The sequence below is a fragment of the Solanum tuberosum genome, unplaced genomic scaffold (assembly GCF_000226075.1).
Source record: "Solanum tuberosum cultivar DM 1-3 516 R44 unplaced genomic scaffold, SolTub_3.0 scf00129, whole genome shotgun sequence".
NCBI lineage: Eukaryota > Viridiplantae > Streptophyta > Magnoliopsida > Solanales > Solanaceae > Solanum > Solanum tuberosum.
Genome location: NW_006239057.1, coordinates 535349 through 555279, shown reverse-complemented (window position 1 = coordinate 555279; position 19931 = coordinate 535349). Strand labels below are relative to the sequence as shown.

At 32.4% G+C, this 19931-nt stretch overlaps 2 protein-coding genes across 2 annotated transcripts; both read right to left on the bottom strand.

Moving 5' to 3' along the window:
* Window positions 1-3193: 3193 nt before the first annotated feature.
* Window positions 3194-8297, bottom strand: LOC102585497 (zinc phosphodiesterase ELAC protein 2-like). The gene is made up of 12 exons (XM_015310399.1): window positions 8058-8297; window positions 6682-6771; window positions 6520-6564; window positions 6390-6444; window positions 6211-6266; window positions 5761-6123; window positions 5404-5663; window positions 5189-5330; window positions 5051-5089; window positions 4344-4744; window positions 3673-4231; window positions 3194-3482 (listed from the first exon to the last, which is right to left on the bottom strand). Exons 1-12 carry the CDS (start codon window positions 8160-8162, stop codon window positions 3213-3215), a joined length of 2385 nt encoding a protein of 794 aa, XP_015165885.1. The 5' UTR covers window positions 8163-8297; the 3' UTR covers window positions 3194-3212.
* Window positions 8298-15735: 7438 nt separating this feature from the next.
* On the bottom strand, window positions 15736-17762 carry LOC102584847 (transcription factor ORG2-like). The gene is made up of 3 exons (XM_006351332.2): window positions 17443-17762; window positions 16255-16620; window positions 15736-15816 (listed from the first exon to the last, which is right to left on the bottom strand). Exons 1-3 carry the CDS (start codon window positions 17752-17754, stop codon window positions 15736-15738), a joined length of 759 nt encoding a protein of 252 aa, XP_006351394.1. The 5' UTR covers window positions 17755-17762.
* Between the last annotated feature and the right edge of the window lie 2169 nt (window positions 17763-19931).

Genomic DNA, 19931 nt, shown 5'->3' with positions numbered 1-19931 from the left:
AGGGTCCAAAGATTAAACAACAAAAGCTCTTTTTAAAAAGGGGAAAAAATTATTCCAAGTGAGATTTGAACAAGCGAGCACTGGCTCATTAAATTAAAGATGTCTAAACTCACATTCAAGACATTTAAACCACTAGGCTATAACAACCTATTATGTCAAGGGTGTCCAAAAGATGTTATTTAATCACTTCGTGTATCATTTTTATTACTTGTATATGCGGTATTTTTTTCCGATGCAGGGTGTCCAATTGGACACCCTGGCATACATGTGCCTACGCCACTGGTCCTAACTCTCAACCCTTTCTTGTGAAAGTAGTGAAGTTATTTCTGATAGATTCTCAATTTAAGTAAAACATATAAAATCATGTATTAAAAAAATACAATAATCAAAAAGTCACAATAAAGATAATTGATAAAAAATATATATATCAACAACAAATAATATATTGATAAATAGAGTAAGATATATATTAAACTGATGAATACTTCTTATTGTATTAAATACAAAGTTTAAGATAATACTATGACCTGGATCTTATTTTGGTAGTTGTCCAACACTTATGGAGTTAATAAGAAATGGAATATATACATAGCCTCAAAACTAAAATTTAGTAAAAAATATACAAGTTAGAGCTATAATAGATTGTTTAGTCTATTTTGACTCAAGTAATATAACCTGCTTATTTATTAATTCAATTCATTTTATGTTTATCGCGTTGAAATTCAATTAAGCTTGTGTTTTGATACCTTTGATTCATCAGTTAAATTTCTATCACATAAATTAAAATCGAAGGAATATACATTGTTGTGATAAAAAATTAAATTGTTAGAAAAGTGTGTGCGCATGCATGGACAACACAAGCTCTCATATTACAAGCTTGAGCCAAAGTTGATGGACCACGTGGCTGTACCACTTAGGTTTATTTTCTAAATTTTATATTTTAAAAATTCAACTATCGTACAATTATTATTTAATTACTTCCATATAATTAATTTGATTCCATCAGCCAGGAATCTTTTTTCATTTTTTTCTTCTTTGTTAAATGTATATCCTATAGTTTAAATTAAAAAAAATTATTGGACAGATGACTAAAGAGAGAAGATGTGCTTGCATTTCAGACATTAATTTTTTACTTATAACCTATAGTATCATACTTGGCTTGTTGTTATGCCATCGCGACAAATATTTATATATATTCTAGATAAATATTATAAAAAATTTATCGATGAGTAGGGGGTGTGGGGTGGGGTGGATTAGTGATTTAATTTTTGCTTAATTAAAAAATTGAAGTTTGTAAACAAATGTACAATTTTTTTAAATACAAGATAAAGAAAGAAAGATTGTCTTTTTTAAAAAATAAAAATAAATTACAGAAATATTTTAGATTTAAATTAAAGGCATAATAAATGGACATGTCATTTAACTTAGCATCATCTGATATTTATGTCCTTCAACTTTTGTTGTGCACAAATAGACACTTGGGGGTCGTTTGGTACAAAGATTAATAACGCAAAGATCAGTTATGTAGGGATTATTTTTATCAACCGTTTGGTACATTGATTCCCACCTAATCCTTTAATTTGGTTTAAAACTCTACAAAATGCTTCTTTCCAATCATACTTTTGAATTATTATGTGATTTTCTATTTCATGTAATTGGGTCAAAGTCGATTTTGTCCTAATACACTCTACCAAACGGCCTCTTAAACTTATGTAAAGTTGAATAAGTTGACACACACGTCCTATATGACAATTTCGCATCCTATGTGGCGTTCTACGTGTATTATATTGCATATGACATTTGTGTCTACTTATTCAACTTTATACAAGTTTAAGTGTCTACTTGTGCACACTCATAATTGAAGGACATACATATCAACTGAGGTCAAGTTAAAAAGTGTATTTATGTGTTATGCCTAAATTAAACTACTAAAATCTTTATTTAGTAAATAAAGTTTCTTATAACAAGATCCAAAGTAAGGTATTACAAAGACATGTCTAATGTCTTATTAACATAAACTATTATAATTAACGATATTACTATTAGATGTTTGTTGTGAACTTAATGGATTTAAGTCTTATAAAAGTATTGCGGTATGAATAATAAGTAAGAAAACAATGTGACATGCACTAACTTTTTGCATGTACGTATATAAATTTTATTTAAAATGTTTAAGATCTTTTATTAAGAATTAACTTTAGATCATTAATTTTGTATATTAAGTCGTCTCTAATGGTGTTACATTTTATTTGATGTTGGATTAGTTGCTATGCATCTTTTATGTGAAGGTTACAGAAAAAAAACCTCTTATTTGCTGAATTTCCTAAATATCTAAAGGTGTCAGAGAGGCTAATAAAGTTGATGGTGATAATATTTACACACATATGGTCGTTGATGATCCGGACATAATAAGATTTTTCGTATATATATATATATATAATATTTTGTAAATGGATATGCAATATATGTAGAGAAGACATCGTATAATAAAATTTTCCATATATGTATTTACACAATATTTTGCAAATGAATATACGAATATGTGAACGTTAAGTTTAGCGAGATGTAGGTTGGCACCTTTCACAATAAGAGAAGAAAGAGACAATATGATAACTGCTCCTCAGCTTTATGATAATATTTGTTAGTATGTGATAATATCATGGATTATTTTCTACCACACATGCGAACTTTTTGAAACATACTGAAAATAACATTTTGAAATTTGAAAGTTTCAAACTTAACAATAATAGATGTTTGGGAGTAATATTTTATTCAGAGTATTAATGGTGAAAAAAACTTCTATCGTTCTTTCTTAGGGTCAATACAATGCTAATTAGGAAATTTGACACGATTTTGATTAGAACTCTTAATTGAGCCTTGAGCATTGAACTTATCAATCTTTAATGCGTACAAGTACAATCGAGTACTTCGGGCATAAGCCTCAGAACTAAGCCCAAATCACAAGTCTAGCCATTTTAAAACAGAAATTACCACAAATGAGTTTCTAGCTTTATTTTTACAAAAATAGAGTGATGTATTCACACTTTTCTTTTCTTCTTTTGCATCTTTTTTCATCAACAACAAATGTAAATGCGGCTTAAGAATTCGAGAGAGGTATAATATAACATATATAAAAGTCGGGTCCAAAGAAAACTAGACTGTTATAGTGGATGACTGTTATAGAACGGTCTGACTATACTTTAAAATTTAAATTAACCGTTGTTTCTGAAAAGCAATTTGAGGTAGGGAAGAACCTTAGGGAGCACTGGCAAATCTGCTAGGTTTACACTCATTAGATCAAAAGCAATACAAGTTCTTTGCATGCTCACTTCATCAAGTGCAGGTACTTTCGGGTATCTTTGGCTGAAGTGAGTTAATATTACGCGGTATGCACCAGCAGAATCTCCCACTTCTAGAGCTTCCTTGATTGTGCTGTGATTTCTTGCTATAGCCTCCTCTACAAGGCCATCCTCGAACGTAGCCTGCAGGGGATAATGTACTAACATGTTAATCGTAAAAAAAGATTTCCTTTTCTCTACACGTTACAATTCGTGTACTTTGCATAACCAAGGATAAGTTACAGGATTCAAAAGTCTTTTTCATTTTCTTAAACTCCGTGCCAAGTCAAAACCAGACAAACATTTTGACACGAGGGGAAGTTCATGCACTGACCTCATGTATAAGAATTGTTGCTCCAAGAGACGCGTTTATAACTTCTGAGCATGGCCTCGTGTCACCAGAGTACACAACCTTCCAACCTGGTACTACTTCCCCGCGATTCATTCTGTCTGCTGATTCCAAGATAACACCAAATGCGTCATCACAGTGTACAACAGGGAAGCTGATGAATCTCACTAGCCCTGCTTCACCGAGAACTTTCCTTAAACGCTTTAGCAATGTTATGTCATCCAGTGGAGTGCTTGGCTTCAATTTTTTCGAATAGGGCTGCAGAGAACTGTCTTCAGCCTCCATATTATCCCACTTAGACCGCGTAGTGCTCCAACAGTCGAGGAACAACATGTCTAGATCTTCTAATTTTATATACTCCTTAAGAAACTCTCCAACCTTCTCTGGCCCAATAACCAGTATGGATTCATGCTCTACTCCCTTCAACAAATCACGTCTTAAAGCAAGTATACGAGCCAAACCAGCGTGGTGATCAGCATGGATATGGGAAATCCAAATGCATTTAAGATTTCTAACTACACTGTCTGCAACACTAATGCCATATCTGTTATTCACAGAGTTGAAATAAGTCCCGGGGAGTGGGACACGACATAAAAAAAATGACAAAAATGATTATGAACGACATAACATGAATCGAAAGAGTTCAAAGTACTTGCCTCCTCTTGAGTTGTGCCAAAGTTCCTTCTCCACAGTCAAGGAGTAAACCTCCTTTAGAGAAAAGATTAACATAGATAGAACTGACATTTCGATATTTTGAAGGTAAGGAAGAACCGGTGCCAAGAAAAACAATCTCTAGATCATCTCTCTGTACATTCTCGAGACACTTAGGGACAGAGAATTTCGAAGGTTCTTCAGTCACGACATCATTATTGTCCTGCCTGTCGGATAATTCTACCTCATCTTCTTTAGGTTTATGCCAAAATTTGCTTATGCTCTTAGCTGCATCAGCAATCTCAGGAATCTCTGAAAGTAACTCTTTAATGAAAACGGAGGAGGTCATCGTATTTTGAACACATGATCTGTCCAACCCCAGTTTTCTAGGAGGACGTAAGGCGAACTGTTCAACAGGTTAGACAAGAAAAGTTCATTCCATGCAAATGAAAAATAAAAAATGAACGTTGTTGGAAGATGCTGATTCACTGTTAGGTATCATAGAGTCGTTGTAAGAAGCCTAAGGTTATATGCTTGCTCCTTTTCAACTATAAATATAGTTTCCACCTATGTTGCTCGGACTCATCAAAAATGTTGCTGCACCCATGTTGGATCCTCCAAAATGCACTAGTTTTGAAGTATCCAACATGCACCGGGGGACATTTTTAAAGAGTCCGAGCAACATAATCAGGAAAATTGGAGTCAACAATACCTTCAAGAGACTTTCAGCAGATATGCCACAAACTGAACCCTGCAAAGACAAGTAGACTATCATATCACAAGCTTTCCGTGACTTTTAAAGATGTGTGACTATCAATTTCTAGAGCTCAAAACAAACCTCCACCGGTACTTTGATATTTGGAGCTGCAACGTTGTCATCATCATTTTGAACAGAAGGAAAACTAGGATCTGGAAAAAGCTGAGGACACAAATAATGCAGTCTTGTAGCTATTCTAGCACTAGATGCTAGAATTGGAGTTGTTTCATGCTTCCTGCGATAGAACGACTATGAACCAGTGTTGATTATCGAAAAATATAAAATAAGCATTAAGAGGAGTTACAGACCTTGTAGCTCTTGCCATAATATGTTGTGAGGAATCAAATTTCCTCATCCATTTCTCATAAACTGGACTATTGACAACAGTAGCAGGGCTCAAATGAATGATGCAGTTCACAACGTTGGTGGAGTTGCTTTCGGAATTTGAATAGTACACATCAAGAGCTTGTGCAGAGAATAACTCTTGTGCATGAGGTTCTGTTGGACAGTCGACAATTAGTACAATCGGACCAGGAATAGGTGGACCTATAACATCATCTGGATGGACCTGAACGAGGCAAAAATGAAAGTCGTCTGATTTCAAAGAATACTGCAGAAACAATGTCTATACTATAGTCCTAACGATCGAGTTTATTAGAACTGACCTCTATATCCAGAAGATCTGACTTCACACTGATCCCTTTCTGCAACTGTCCAAGCTTTCTCTTATCTTCGAGCCCACAAGCTTTAGCCTTTACAACGTCAACTTTCCCCCTGATGTCATGTAATTTACAAATATATACAATGGAGGTATCATTCGAACTAAATTGAGTCGGTGATAGGAGAAACGCTGATATACTAACTGCCTTGAACTTGTCAACATCTCGCAGCTCCTCTGCATGTAAAGGGGGAGCTAATGCAGATCCACTTTGTGGAATGATATTTTTCTTCGTCATGACAGCATGAGGTACATAAGTCTTCATTGCATTAACCAATAAATCTAGATTTGGAGGACCCCATATACGGACCTTAAAAGACAAATCGAGAGGCTTTTTTAGCAAGTAGTAACACCGCTGTCTCTATTCATTTTAATGAGAAATAGGGGAGTTACTCACATGATCATCACTCTCAGAACTTCCGTTTTTCATGGCAGCCAAAGTCAATAACAAGCCTGAGACAAAGTGAATTAGGGATCATGAACGAAAATGATTTCATGAGAGATTTTATTATTGGGATCGTAATACGTTATACCACATAGAAAATCAATTTAGTTCTCTAAGAAAGTGATGCAAACCTGGAAGTCCACCTGTTGTCTCGGAGCAGACACGAGTAAGACATATATGGTCCATCTGTAATTGTTTAGCAGTGATCAATAACTTTTGTACTAGTTTGAAACTGAAATCACACATTTGAGGCATACATACCTGAGATAATTTAATCTTATACTCCGTGCAAAAGCGTTGTAATCCCTGCATCATGAACAATGCTTTAAGGATTAACACCTTACAAGTGTTGTTAGAACTAAGTAACTAAACTAGAAACTCTTGCAAGCAGATAAATAGATATTATTATCACTCAGGAGTTACCTCTCCAGCATTAAATATGAACCTTTCGTGGTCGAAGCAGAGCAGAACAGATGGGGATGTTTCTTGTGTATCCATTCCTGTCCCCAAAATCTGTAATAAACACGATAGTAGCAATTACTACTACAATAGAAAATAAAACTACATGTAACCTCAGGTAACTACGCGATCACACCAAATTGGTTGTTACATATAATGGGACTTTCTGTTGTTAGCCAAGGATGAATTTAAACTATACGAGACAATAGATTTTAAGTAACAATCAAAATCATACAATACATTACAATGGGTGACAACCCTCCTATATTTAAGGATCACTAAGATGAAAAAGGTTAAAACTTGAACCCCTTTCGTCGAAAAACTATACTATGTATATACATAACTTGTTGGAATCCCACCAAACAAGTTAGAGCAAGTAAACATGCTGAAGAGAAAAGAGAAAATTAACAAAGCACTGCACAAATATTTTTTTCTTTAAAAAAGGAACCTGAACATAGGCTTGCGTATTCTGGTCTTTGTTCCTCTCCATCAATTTCTACAGGGACCCTACTACTTTTGAACTTGTAAGTGAATTTTGAACTCCTCGACCACTGAGCAAATCTCTTATTGTTCAAGAGGTATATATATATACACACATTAAAAAACTATATTTTATATATATTGTGTAATTTTTTTTTGGAAAACGAATTCGAGTGAATTCTTGCTATCCTCTAGATCCGCATCCACCCCGCGTTCTTGAGGTATGGGTCGCAGATACACCAAAAAAGTAAAAGTAACCTATTCGGACTAGGCGTCCAATTGCTTTTAGGAGACCTACACAAAATATTTATTTAGGTCAATTATATTAACCTTGATCATACTAAAATGGCAAATTCATGACATTAAATATTTATTTTTATGTTAAAGTATTATTCGCCTACCTAGTATATTAAGTCTCTTTGTTTTTTTTTTTTTTCATATTTGAATGTATATAATTTATTTATTTGTAAATATATTATTTAAAATAAATTATTAATTAAATATTTTTTTAAAATATAACTTTTAAAAATGTAGGAGTAATAATTGAGGTCCGTTAGTGATAGTGGAGATGATTTGTAGAAGCATATGGTGATAGTTGGTGTCGGTGGTTAGAAATGGTAATAGTGATAGTTATGATGGTGGAGGTGGTTAGTGTTGTAGTGACTGACGTGATGATGGCGGCTGGTAGTCTCTTTGTTGATTATGATGATGGCCACCCCACATTTACAGATTCAAAACAATTTGTACTTTGTAAAACAACCAGAGTACACAACACTAGCAGACTAGAAGGCAAAAACTACAAAACTCACAAGTTTTTAACTACACAACACTAGAGGTCTGAACAAAAAGCAAAATCATACTTCCCCTGGCCAGTATGAGCTCAACAATCTTCTTGCTATCTCTCCGACATCACGGTCATCCCTCTGACTCTTGATCCTTGCAAGCCCTCCATTCTCGGTGATCATCTGTGTGTAGACATTCACACCATCTACCTTATGAGCTTCTCCAACCCTCAGAATACTGCGGAGACCCTGGAAACAAGAGGTTCTTCTAATGTAACCTTCACATAGAAGGCCTTGACAAAGTGCTGCAATTGAACCATGATCTACCAAGTATCTGAGCATGGTTCAATTGCAGCACAAACCACATCGTAGAATTAATACTAATGATCATACAAAAGTGAAAAAAATTCAACATGAACATTTCAATCAAGCTTCTAATTTTCACTAGAAGTCATGATCACAACATTGAAGAAACTGAAAGACTTTCCAAAAAAGAAGATTGTACCTAATCTGCTCGTGAGATCCTCTCGTGACAGCACTTGAGATGGCGTATACAGCCTCATATTTGGTATCACCAACCTCTTGGTTAATCGAAACTTGAATAATCGAAGGGAAGATACCTGCATCAACCATTCTCTGCTTCATAGAATAAGGCTTTAGTTAATAATATTCATATAGAATGTCTCATCTACAAAAAGATAGCACATGTCTGGGAATGAACCTGGATTTGACTGCTCCTGTAATTCACTATATTTGCGATGGCACGACAAACGCTCCTCAGATGTAAAGGAGGTAGGTTGTCATGATTGATTAAAATTTCTAAAACATGTTGAAGAACTTGGTTGTCATGTAGAACCTAGAAAAATTAAGTAGACTTTCATTCACAAAAATGACATAATTAATACCTACGAAATAAGTAAAAATCGACAATACAAGATTACCTGAATTTGATTCTCAGTTCCATTCTTAAGGAAGTTCTCCACAACCTTCAGCACACTTGCAACTACCTCACTGTCAGGATGTCTGGCATAACCTCAAGTTTATTAGATTCTCTATTATACTAGCTAAACATTTTATCAGAACTAGCTAAAACAACTTACACCAAAAGCATCACCACGCTTGGGCACATATTGTCATCAATCAATGCATTTATAGGATCAAATCCACCGCGTGCCAGACATGCAATAATCAAGCACGCATGCTTAATAACAGGACGTGCTCTTTCTCCTATATGAGGCTCCAGTTGATTTATGAGAAACCGGAGGATTGGTAATGATGGTCTCAACTGAAATAACAACAATGTAGCGCGTATCAGCATCAAAGAAATAAGTGAGGTGTCTGTGATATATAGATCTTAATGAACAGAAAACAAGCTCAACCTTATCAAATGGTGGAGGTGGACTACCAAAACACAAGTATCCTATTGTCCTGGCAGCACTGATTGCTGGTGAAGCGTTAAATGCAACGAGGGCATCATCTGCTAGGGAATGAAGAACTCGAAATAATGAGATGAGATCTTCACCACTGTCAATAACAAGGTCCCTCAACCTTATTGAACGACGGGCAAAATTACCCAAAATCTCTACTGCCTTATATTGTCCACCAAGGAGGTATAAATCGGACACCACAGGCTCGACAATTACAAGTCTGAGATGATGCAAAACTTGGTTGTCAAGGAGAACCTAAAACACATAACATAAGATGAACACTTAGTAAAACAATAAATGATGGAAAAAGAGACAACAAATTCTTTGGACTACCTGTATTTGATCTTCAGTTCCTCTAGTAAGAAAGTTCTCCACAAATGTCAACACATTTTCAACTATGGTGTGTCTAGTATTCCTATAATCAACTCATTTTATCAGATCGCGTAGGCAAAAACATAACAGAACAGTAGACGACAAGTATGTGATCGAGAAGAACTAACCTGAAAAGCAACATCAGCCTTCTACACAGATTTTGCTCAACAAATGCAGTAACCAAATCACCCCTGACATCTACTTTAGTTGACAACAAAGCCAAAGTCTTCACAGCCTTTAGTAAATAAAATCAAAAAATAAGTTAGGAGATCTGAAAACATACAATCATTGTAGTTCCTTCATATAGAACATGTACTGCAGATATACTCATCCGGTGGCAAAGAAGCGGAGAAATGGTCAATCACACACATGAAAACACCTCCTAATTGGACATAGAAGGGTGTTTCCATGTAAATCTTACAAACAGAATACGGCTGAATACATCAATCAGGAAACGCAGAACATTAAAAGCTAAAAAGAAGTTCCACCTTCTGATGGTTAATCATATCAGATATATATAAACTCTGTGGACTCTCAAAACAACTCAGTATCTGGCATTTCCAACCTGTAAATGGGATCTTCCTTAGCCAAAAAATTGCTAACTTATCGAGATTTTTACACCTACAATACGCTACCACTAGATCCTAGGATCATCACAAATTTCCAATATCTTCCAAGGGATGCCAAATTTGGATTGTACCTCAACAGTTAATAAGTCATCCAACCAGTCCTCATCATCAAGGTCTATAGCTTCCTCATCATTAAGCATTTGCATAAAAATAGTAACGACACCACGTCTAAGCAATTCCTGATTCTGTATCGTACCACATCTAACCAATTCACGTAATGTCTCAGCAGCTTGACTCTTAAGAAAAATAAGAGCAAAATCAGTAACATAACAAATTACTTGCTATGTATCAAACTACTATAATTTAAGTTACTACACTCACACGAAGACTACGCCAATTTCTTGATCGACAACATTCAATTAGATTGTCTACAATTCCATTATTGAAAAAACTATCCATGTCAAGATTGTAATGATCATCATCCTCTGCATAATGTGCCAAAAAAAAAAACTAAAATGTCACCTCGACTATGATAAAGCGTATAATTATAAGATAAAACATTTATTCTAGTCTGAGATGTATCTTACTGTTAACTAGTAAAAGCATGATCCTGTAGGCAGCTGACTCCAACAAAAATGGCGCGATATTTGGTAACTGCTCAATCAAAGCTAAACCGACAGTAAAATCTCTCACAATCTCTGGTAACTTCTCAAACTGTCATAAAAAAAAAAAAGTTCAAGAAAGGGAACAAGAATGTTAGTTGAATCATGAAGAAAAAAGAAGATGAAACGTACTAATATTCGCGTATATCCATATTTGATGATCTGTTCAGCTTCATAATGCTCCTTGTTGAAATATTGATCAGTTCTATTTGCTAACATTATTTGGTAGCGTTTATCTTTTTGAAAGTTTTTCCAATTTTCTGTATTATCTGATAGAGGGATATGAAGTTTCTTCATGAATGTGGAGAATGTAATTAATGGAGTCTTGCAGAAAAAGAAAACGTGAATATGATGAACAGAGAGCCAAAAATTAGTTTCAGGTAGTGCTATTGTACGTACAATAATTTGTTAGACTGAAGTACTCAAAACACCCTGAAATTGGAGTAAATTATTAATTGTGTCCTCAAACTATTGAGAGCCTTAAAAATATCTTTCTACTTGACTAACTAAGTTTAGATACACTACCGATATCTGCCATATGACATAGGAAGTGGTTTCAAACTTTTGTAGGAGCATGAACCTCTTAATAAAAAATCGAGAAAGGTGTTGAAAACACACTTAAATTTAATGAGAATTTAGGAGTGTATTTTACCCATGTGGCAAGATCAAGGGTTGTATTTAAGCTCAGTTAGTCAAGTAGAGGGGTGATTTAAGATTGTCACTCTGTCAGTAATTCAAAAATGAAACTAATAAGTTTACAAGTATTTTCAATATTTCCTCTCTTTAATTAATGTATATAAAGGCCATGCAGCAATGAAGGTGCACTCACTCTCTTTGAGCTCTAGCAAGCCTTTCTTTTATCTTATCACTATTCATGTTGTTGCATGAGTTACTTACATATAATACATAAATAACTGCATGTTATATAATATGTTCTTAATTCACCAATTGAGGCTTATTTTCATGCTTTCAGACATAAAACTAAAAACGAATTTGTAAAGGACTACAAAACCAGTTGAGATTTGTGGAAATGGTGATAACAATAACATGGTAAATAATTACATTTTTGTATTGCTCTTGAGTATTGTCCAAGAGGAAAAAGATGGAAAAAAAAAGAAAGGAAAAGTGTGACTACAATGTTTTTCAATAAACATAAAACTAGAAATTCATTGTCATAATAAGTTTTCTTCAATCTAAAAATATGATGATAGCTTGTCTCTTAACATGTCAACCTCAACTACCATACTTTCTTCAACCTGTTGACCAAAATAATAAAAAACATATAAGGAAAAACACTATATATTAACAAAAACAAAAATAACATACAGTGTAATATCACAAGTGGAGTCTGGAGATAATTGAGTATACGCAGACTTTACCCCTATTTCATAGAGATAGAGAGGTTGTTCCCGATACATCTCTCTAAATCAAACATACCTAAAGATTACATTCCTCGAATCCTCCAAAAACATCATCCCAACTCATTTTTTGAGGATATGAAACACATCCGACAACATTTTTGCAGGATCCGAGCAACAAGGTGGGGATTAAAGCAATAGAAATAAAATTAAAAGGATATTTAATAATACCTGAAAATGCAAGGTGTAGAATACTCTATCTTCAAAAGTTTCAAAAGAAGTTGCATTTAGTAGAACAAGTCCTTCATCTTCTAATTGTGAAATAGCCTCACTAATTGAACCTTTATTGATCTTCAAAGTTGATATTTGAATCACAATTTCTTTATCACCTAATTCACTTGTTGAAATAACAAATGAAGAATTCTCAATTCCTCCTTTTATTCTTTTTTGTTTGGTAAAATCACCTAAATTTTGTCTATTGAAAATAGTAGTTGATGTAAATTTTTCTTTCTTTTGAACCAATCTTTCCACTTCACTTTGTAACTCTGGTATGTACTTTAGAATTCTTGATACTGTTGATGGAATGCTTAGCTTTTTCTGTGAAACATAAAAAATGATGAAGTAATATTAGTGAGCATAATTATGAAAAAAAAAATACTTCAAAACTAAGTGTAAATCCCATATTGTCAAAAGCTAAAACAACCTAAAGATACTCTTTTATGATATTGTACATTTGAGGTCATGTTCGCACAGTTTTATCAAAAAGGTCTCACATCATTAAAAGTATCATATAACTTCTTCTTTTTTCTAGCTATGTATATATGACTTTATTCGGATACACCCCCTTGAACCATATAAGTTCCACATGCCCTTCACCTAGATTCATGGGATAATTTGAAATTTACTATGTGACACCATCATCATTCGGAGAATTTAATTTATGGCCATCTAAGCCAAACATATGCTTCTTTTTGTGTGTATGCTTTTTCAAGCTATAGGTAAAGATAGTAAATTAACTCGTAGACGGGTAAAGATATTAAGTCAAGCCTCAAGTCATCACTCTACCAATTTCTTATTCGTCTTATCAAATCACTAGCTCTGATACTAATCGTTATTCGATGCTAAAACAACATAAAAGACACTTTTTAAAATTCATTTTGAACCAAAATCGCACAATTTTTCCCAAAAATATCCTTAAGCTTTAAAAATCATACCGTATGATCAGAAGGAGGAAGCAAAGAACGAAGAGAAGAATATAAGCCGTTGATTTTCTTTCTACGATCACGTTCACTTGCGTTATGATTAAGCTTCTTCACCGTCTGATCAGGTTGGTGATGATCACCACCGTTGATAATAATTTGATCAAATTTGTTTGAATCACAATGTTGAAGGCTTTTTTGAGATGAATTTGAAGTGTCTCCACTATTTGTTAATTCATGGCTTATAAGATCTTCCAAAAGCCAACCAAAATTATTAGTAGTAGTAGAAAATAAAGGAGAAGAAGAAGAAGAAATGGCTAACATTTTTGCTAATTAACACTTAATTTTTCTGGTTTACTACTAATTTGTGATTAAGACAATGTTGTCATATGACATTTATAATGAGAATTAATCTATACTATATTGTTTTGATAAGGACATACATTATATCATAACAAGTGAAATAAATTAATGTTTAGTCTTTTTTATTTGTTAAAATAATAATTGTATATAATATAGTATACTTGTGTAATTCTATGGACAATGTTTATTTGCATTAAAAATATATAAGTTTGTAATGTGCATTGCGTGTGGATACCATGTCATGCACGAGCATTGAGTATGTTTTTAGTCATAAACTTGAGTAGTTAGTTGCCATGTCACGTGCCTGTAAGCACGTTTAATTAATTAAATTAAATGTGGTGCCTCATGACATGGAGCGGTCACAGATGAGGACTGACAAATTTTTAGATTAATAAGTTTTCAAAGATCAAAGAAGAGGTGTACTTGAAATCTTAGGCGAATCTCATATTGGATGAGAGAAGAAAGTAAATAACTTTATAACACAAGCTTACAAAATCATATGGTACATACGTATCAGTATTGGTATAAATGATTCTTAATTACCTTGTATTTGGCTATAGCAAGAGCCCTCAAATCTCTAGAGCTGCTTGTTGTTCGAAAAAAGCATTTTCACGACTCTATCACCAAGTTTGTTTTGTTTCACCTCACTCTTTCATAACCATATATTTTTTTCGGTTAAGAAATGAGAAATTTTTATCATGTTACATGAATCTAATAATCGGGGCTCGATAATAATATATCTAAGTGGACAATTCGTAAAATCTCTTGGGCCAAGCAGATAGTAGACGTGGTTTAGATCACCACATATTTAAAAATATCATCTCTTTTAAAGATTATGAGAATATTTGAACTATTACATTTCATAAACAAAAATATTTGAACTTAGGTATCTAGTTTTGGAATCTACAAAATTCCAAACTAGAAGAGCTAGAAGAAAATAGAAAGGGAGTGCAAATAACTCTTATTTGTGAATTACTTGGTACTTGGTAGAGCTCAATGTGATACAATGAAATATATAAAATTTTATGTGTCAGATATTAGTGTACGTCCCACATTGGTTAGAATGGGATAATAATTAAATCCCTTACATATATGGTTTTGATAAATGGAGCTTTCTTTTTTCGATTGAGTTAGAAACAACGTTAATCTGATCCATACGTGAATTAATAATTATAGAGAAATGTGCTTATGTTCAATAACTAAAAATATTAGATGAGATCGACAACATACTTCAACACTTACGACTTATGAAACAAGATGTTTTAGCAGTTTTGCTGATCAAATTCTTACAATTTCAAAGTTTTAAATTCAAGCAAACCCGACTAATTTGGATTCAGCCATAACAACTCACTATTAGCAGGAGCGGGCCAGTTTATCAGGTGTGAGTTCACGAAAACTCAACAACTTTTGCTTAAATCCTATATAATATTTGACTACGAACTCAATTATTGTCATATAATAAATTAAAATTGTTATAGAAATTAATAATAAACTTCAAAATTTTGGATTCGTCTCTACCTAAGAAGGAGCTTTAATTTGATATAAATTCCCCATCAAACAAATTTGTATAGAAATCTACTAAATCCCAAACTTGTGGAAATGCAGATGACTCAAGATCCAAAGAATATTACTATAGTCAACATGTCTATGATTACAAGATATTGCCTCTCTTGAAAATGAAGGCACATTCACAATGACAAGAAAAATAAGATGGTATTTACATATATATTAGCAATAAAGGAAAAAATTAAACTGAAATTACAATGTCATTTTTATATAAATTAAACTAGAAATTCATTGTAGTAATTATAACTTGTCTTCCTTCTCAAAATAATATGAGAGTTTGTCTCTTAACATGTCAACCTCAACCACCATACTTCCTTCAACCTGTTGAACAAATACCCAAATCAAAAGAAGAAAAAATAATAATTAGTAAAATAGAAAACAAACAAAAATTTACTAATATATCAATATATATATGATCATGCTTTGAATATTGTCTAATAAAAAGACAAATAATTGTTCTTTTTTATTCTTATTAGTATAATTCAGTTTTGTTCTTGTGATAAAATGTCCTTTCTTATTATTCTTGATTAAGCGGTAGGTGAAGTTCAGATACCATACGATTAAAAGGAACACAAAAAGACATTTAATACAACAACACACATAATCCTACAAGTGGAGTCTAGAAAGATTATTTCTAATAGACGTTCGACTCAAAAGAGAAGTTTTCAAAGCAAGATTGAAAGAAAAACATGATAATAAAATAACAAGATACAAAGCAAATACAGCGACAGACAGAAATTGAAGGATATGTGATAATACCTGAAAATGTAAGGTATAGAATACTCTATCTTCAAAAGTTTCAAAAGAAGTTGCATTTAGTAGAACAAGTCCTTCATCTTCTAATTGTGAAATAGCCTCACCAATTGAACCTTTATTGATCTTCAAAGTTGATATTTGAACCACTATTTCTTTTTCACCTAATTTACTTGTTGAAATAACTAATGAAGAATTTTCAATTCCTCCACTTCTTCTTTTTTGCTTGTTAAAATCACCTGAATTTTCTTTATTGGAAATAGTTGTTGATGTAAATTCTTCTTTCTTTTGAACCAATCTTTCCACTTCACTTTGTAACTCTGGTATGTACTTTAGAATTTTTGATATTGTTGATGGAATACTTAGCTTTTTCTGTGAAACATGAAGAATAATGAAGTCTCATAAGCATATGACAATAAAAAAAAATTAGGGATAATACATATATTTGACCTTAAACTTGGCTTCAAATTTTAACTTTGACCTTCAACTTTCATAGTGCACAAACAAGCACTTTAACTATCCAACCTTTTAATAAATAAACACGCGATTTTTGGAGCCAAGAGCGTGAAATGCACACGCTGCCACGTGTATTATTGAGCCACTCAATGGCTGCCAACTAATTAAACACTTTACACCTCCATTTTAGAACTAAAAAAAAATAAAAATTAATCAAGGGTAGAGTTGTCATTTCAGCATTTTTTTCACTGTTGTGTGCCTCAAAAATTACTTCTCACTCGCGCAAAATGCGTGCACATCACGCGTTTTGCCAGGTAAGACACGCGTGTTTATTTATTAAAAGGTTGGATAGTTAAAGTGCTTGTTTGTGCACTATGAAAGTTGGAGGTCAAAGTTAAAATTTGAAGCCAAGTTTAAGATCAAATATATGTATTATCCCTATATAATAAGTTGTGGCAATTATACTCCAAAATTAATCGTCTGTTTGATCAAATTTTTGAGAAGTCTAAAGTGTTTGTTAGGCTAAATTTTTTTTTATTTTGAGTAGTAGAAAGATCGTTTTCCTAGTCAAGCACAAATTATTGTTCTAATATTGACAGAAGTATTTTCCAAATTGATAAGTCAAACATAGAATGTTACTTTTTAAAAGTAATTTTTTGTAAAGCACGTATGACAAAAATACTTTTCAAAATAAACAGATTTTCTGGGATGAATATGATCAAAGAAAAGAAATCATACCGTATGATCAGAAGGAGGAAGTAAAGAACGAAGAGAAGAATATAAGCCGTTGATATTCTTTCTACGATCACGTTCACTTGCGTTATGATTAAGCTTCTTCACCGTCTGATCAGATTGATGATGATCACCACCGTTGATAGTAATCTGATCAAATTTATTTGAATCAGAGTGTTGAAGGTTTTTTTGTGATGATGATGATGAATGAAGAGGTTCCATGGGATTAATGTTAATTTGTTGGCTAATTGGATCTTCCAATAGCCAACCAAAATTATTATAATTAGTAGAAAACATAGGAGAAGAAATGGCTAGCATTTTTGCTAATACTCTTAAGACTTTTTTTGTACTTTAATTACTAATTAGTAGTACTAATTAGGGAGTAGTACTATTTTGTAAGACAATGTTGACATGATGTTTATATATGAGGACTTACAGGTTATAACCAATAGATTTCATCAGGGCACAGCTCATCATGATAGTTACTCTAATTAAGAAATATTTAATTATTTGGGATAATTGCACATTTGGTCCTTAAATTATTGAAGAATTTTGATTTTAATCCTTTTGACATCTTATTAAACACTTCATTAAACTTTGGGGCGACTCTCACTGAGCATACCTTAGATAGGTATATAGGCCAAGTCAAGTGAAGTGACACTCAGCAGAGCCCTGACTTCACTCTGAAAAAAGAAAGTTGTTTCGCAGAGTCAAAGAAAACTGTAAGACACTGAGAGATCGTTGTGTTCCATTACTTAATCACACATATGTCACATTATGTTTGTATTGTTACTCTATGTTTTACGGTAATATGATTTTAAAAGTAATCCAAATATTCTCCCGCGTAAAAGGATTAAAAACACATGTTTTAATTAATTAGAAGTTAAATATGAAAAGTCAAATATTATAAGGACCAGAATAATAATTTACCAATTATTAGAGGACTAAAAATGCTATTAACCCGTTTATTAATATACAATTAAATGACTAATTATTTATTATATATGTTTGTATGGAGTCATTGCGTGTGGGATCACATGACATGCACGAGCTTCAAATAGATTTAAAATTTAAACTCGAGTAATTAGTGGATATGTCACACTTAAACACGTTTAATTAATTAAATATGCCACGTCTACATTTTTAATGTTAAAATATTATGCAAGGTTCTTTAGGATGGTGGAATAACTAATAAAATCAAGAAAATAATACAAGTTGTTTTATTTTATTTCATTTTTCTACATAGATGTGAAGGGATCGATGGTTAGATTCAATCAATTAAGTCGCTTTCTAAATGTCTTAATCATTTGAGTTTCACTTCTATTTCAGTTTGATTCGATTAATTTTCAATATTTCATCTTCAAAACGTCAAGTATGACAGATGTGTAACTAAGATTCTCATTTCTTATCCGAAAACAACAAAACTTCAATTTAAAATTTAAAAGTCGGCTATTACTTTAAAAACAATAATAGATAAAAATGAGCTATACTAACTTTCAGATATACCTACTCTTTTAATACTAATGGTAGCTACTAGAGCTAAGAAAAGAGGTAAGCTCGTCATAAAACAGTTTATTAGAAGTAGAAAACTGCTTGCTAAGAAAAGGAAGCTTTGGTCGGAAAATAAAGATGTGTTTTAATAGGGATACGATATCTCTGATTTTGTTCGATCATATATTTAAAGAAAAATATATCATAATATTTTTAAAATTTTTTATCACGTATAATTAAAATTAGATATTTTCAAATATCTCATGAATTACATTGATTTGTCTTTGGTCCACTAATTTTCGATATTTTATTTTTGAAAACTTTGTGTTAAGAAACATATAGATGAAGTGAGAACCACTAACTTTCAAAATATACCTACTTTTTTTTAATTAAAAAGAATTGTCACATCAAAAGTAAAACTAATATTGATACTCTATTGTTACAAACTTAAAATTAATATTAATAATCAGTCGTTTTCGACTAAACATTTATTTAACTTGTGACTAATATAATGTTTGCATTTTATTCCTTTTATTTTTCTGTAAAATATATGGTTGAGACGATCATTAAGTCAACTGCCATTATATTGTATTTGTGATACACTCTCATAAACCAGAAAAGAAATTATTTAGGACAAATTAAAGAATCTTCCCAAATTCTAGGAACAATAATGGGAAAATTAGCAATTAAGTCATAATACCTCACATAATTAGTCAAAATAACAACACTTTAAAATATTTATTTAAAATGGCAGAATGACAATATTTTTATAAAATAATATGTATTCAGATTTTAGTATTTAAAATTAATTTTAGTTATGAAAAGAGTCCTATATTGGACCAAATTATATATCAATAACCATTTAAAGAAAAATAAAATAAACCAATACACATTAACCTTTTTTCAACTCCATTCACGTTTCTTCCCCACCTTTCACGTTTCAAGTTTATCTTTCTTCAAGGTGCTAAATTGTTGTTCATCAAGAAATTTTCTTTATTGTTAAA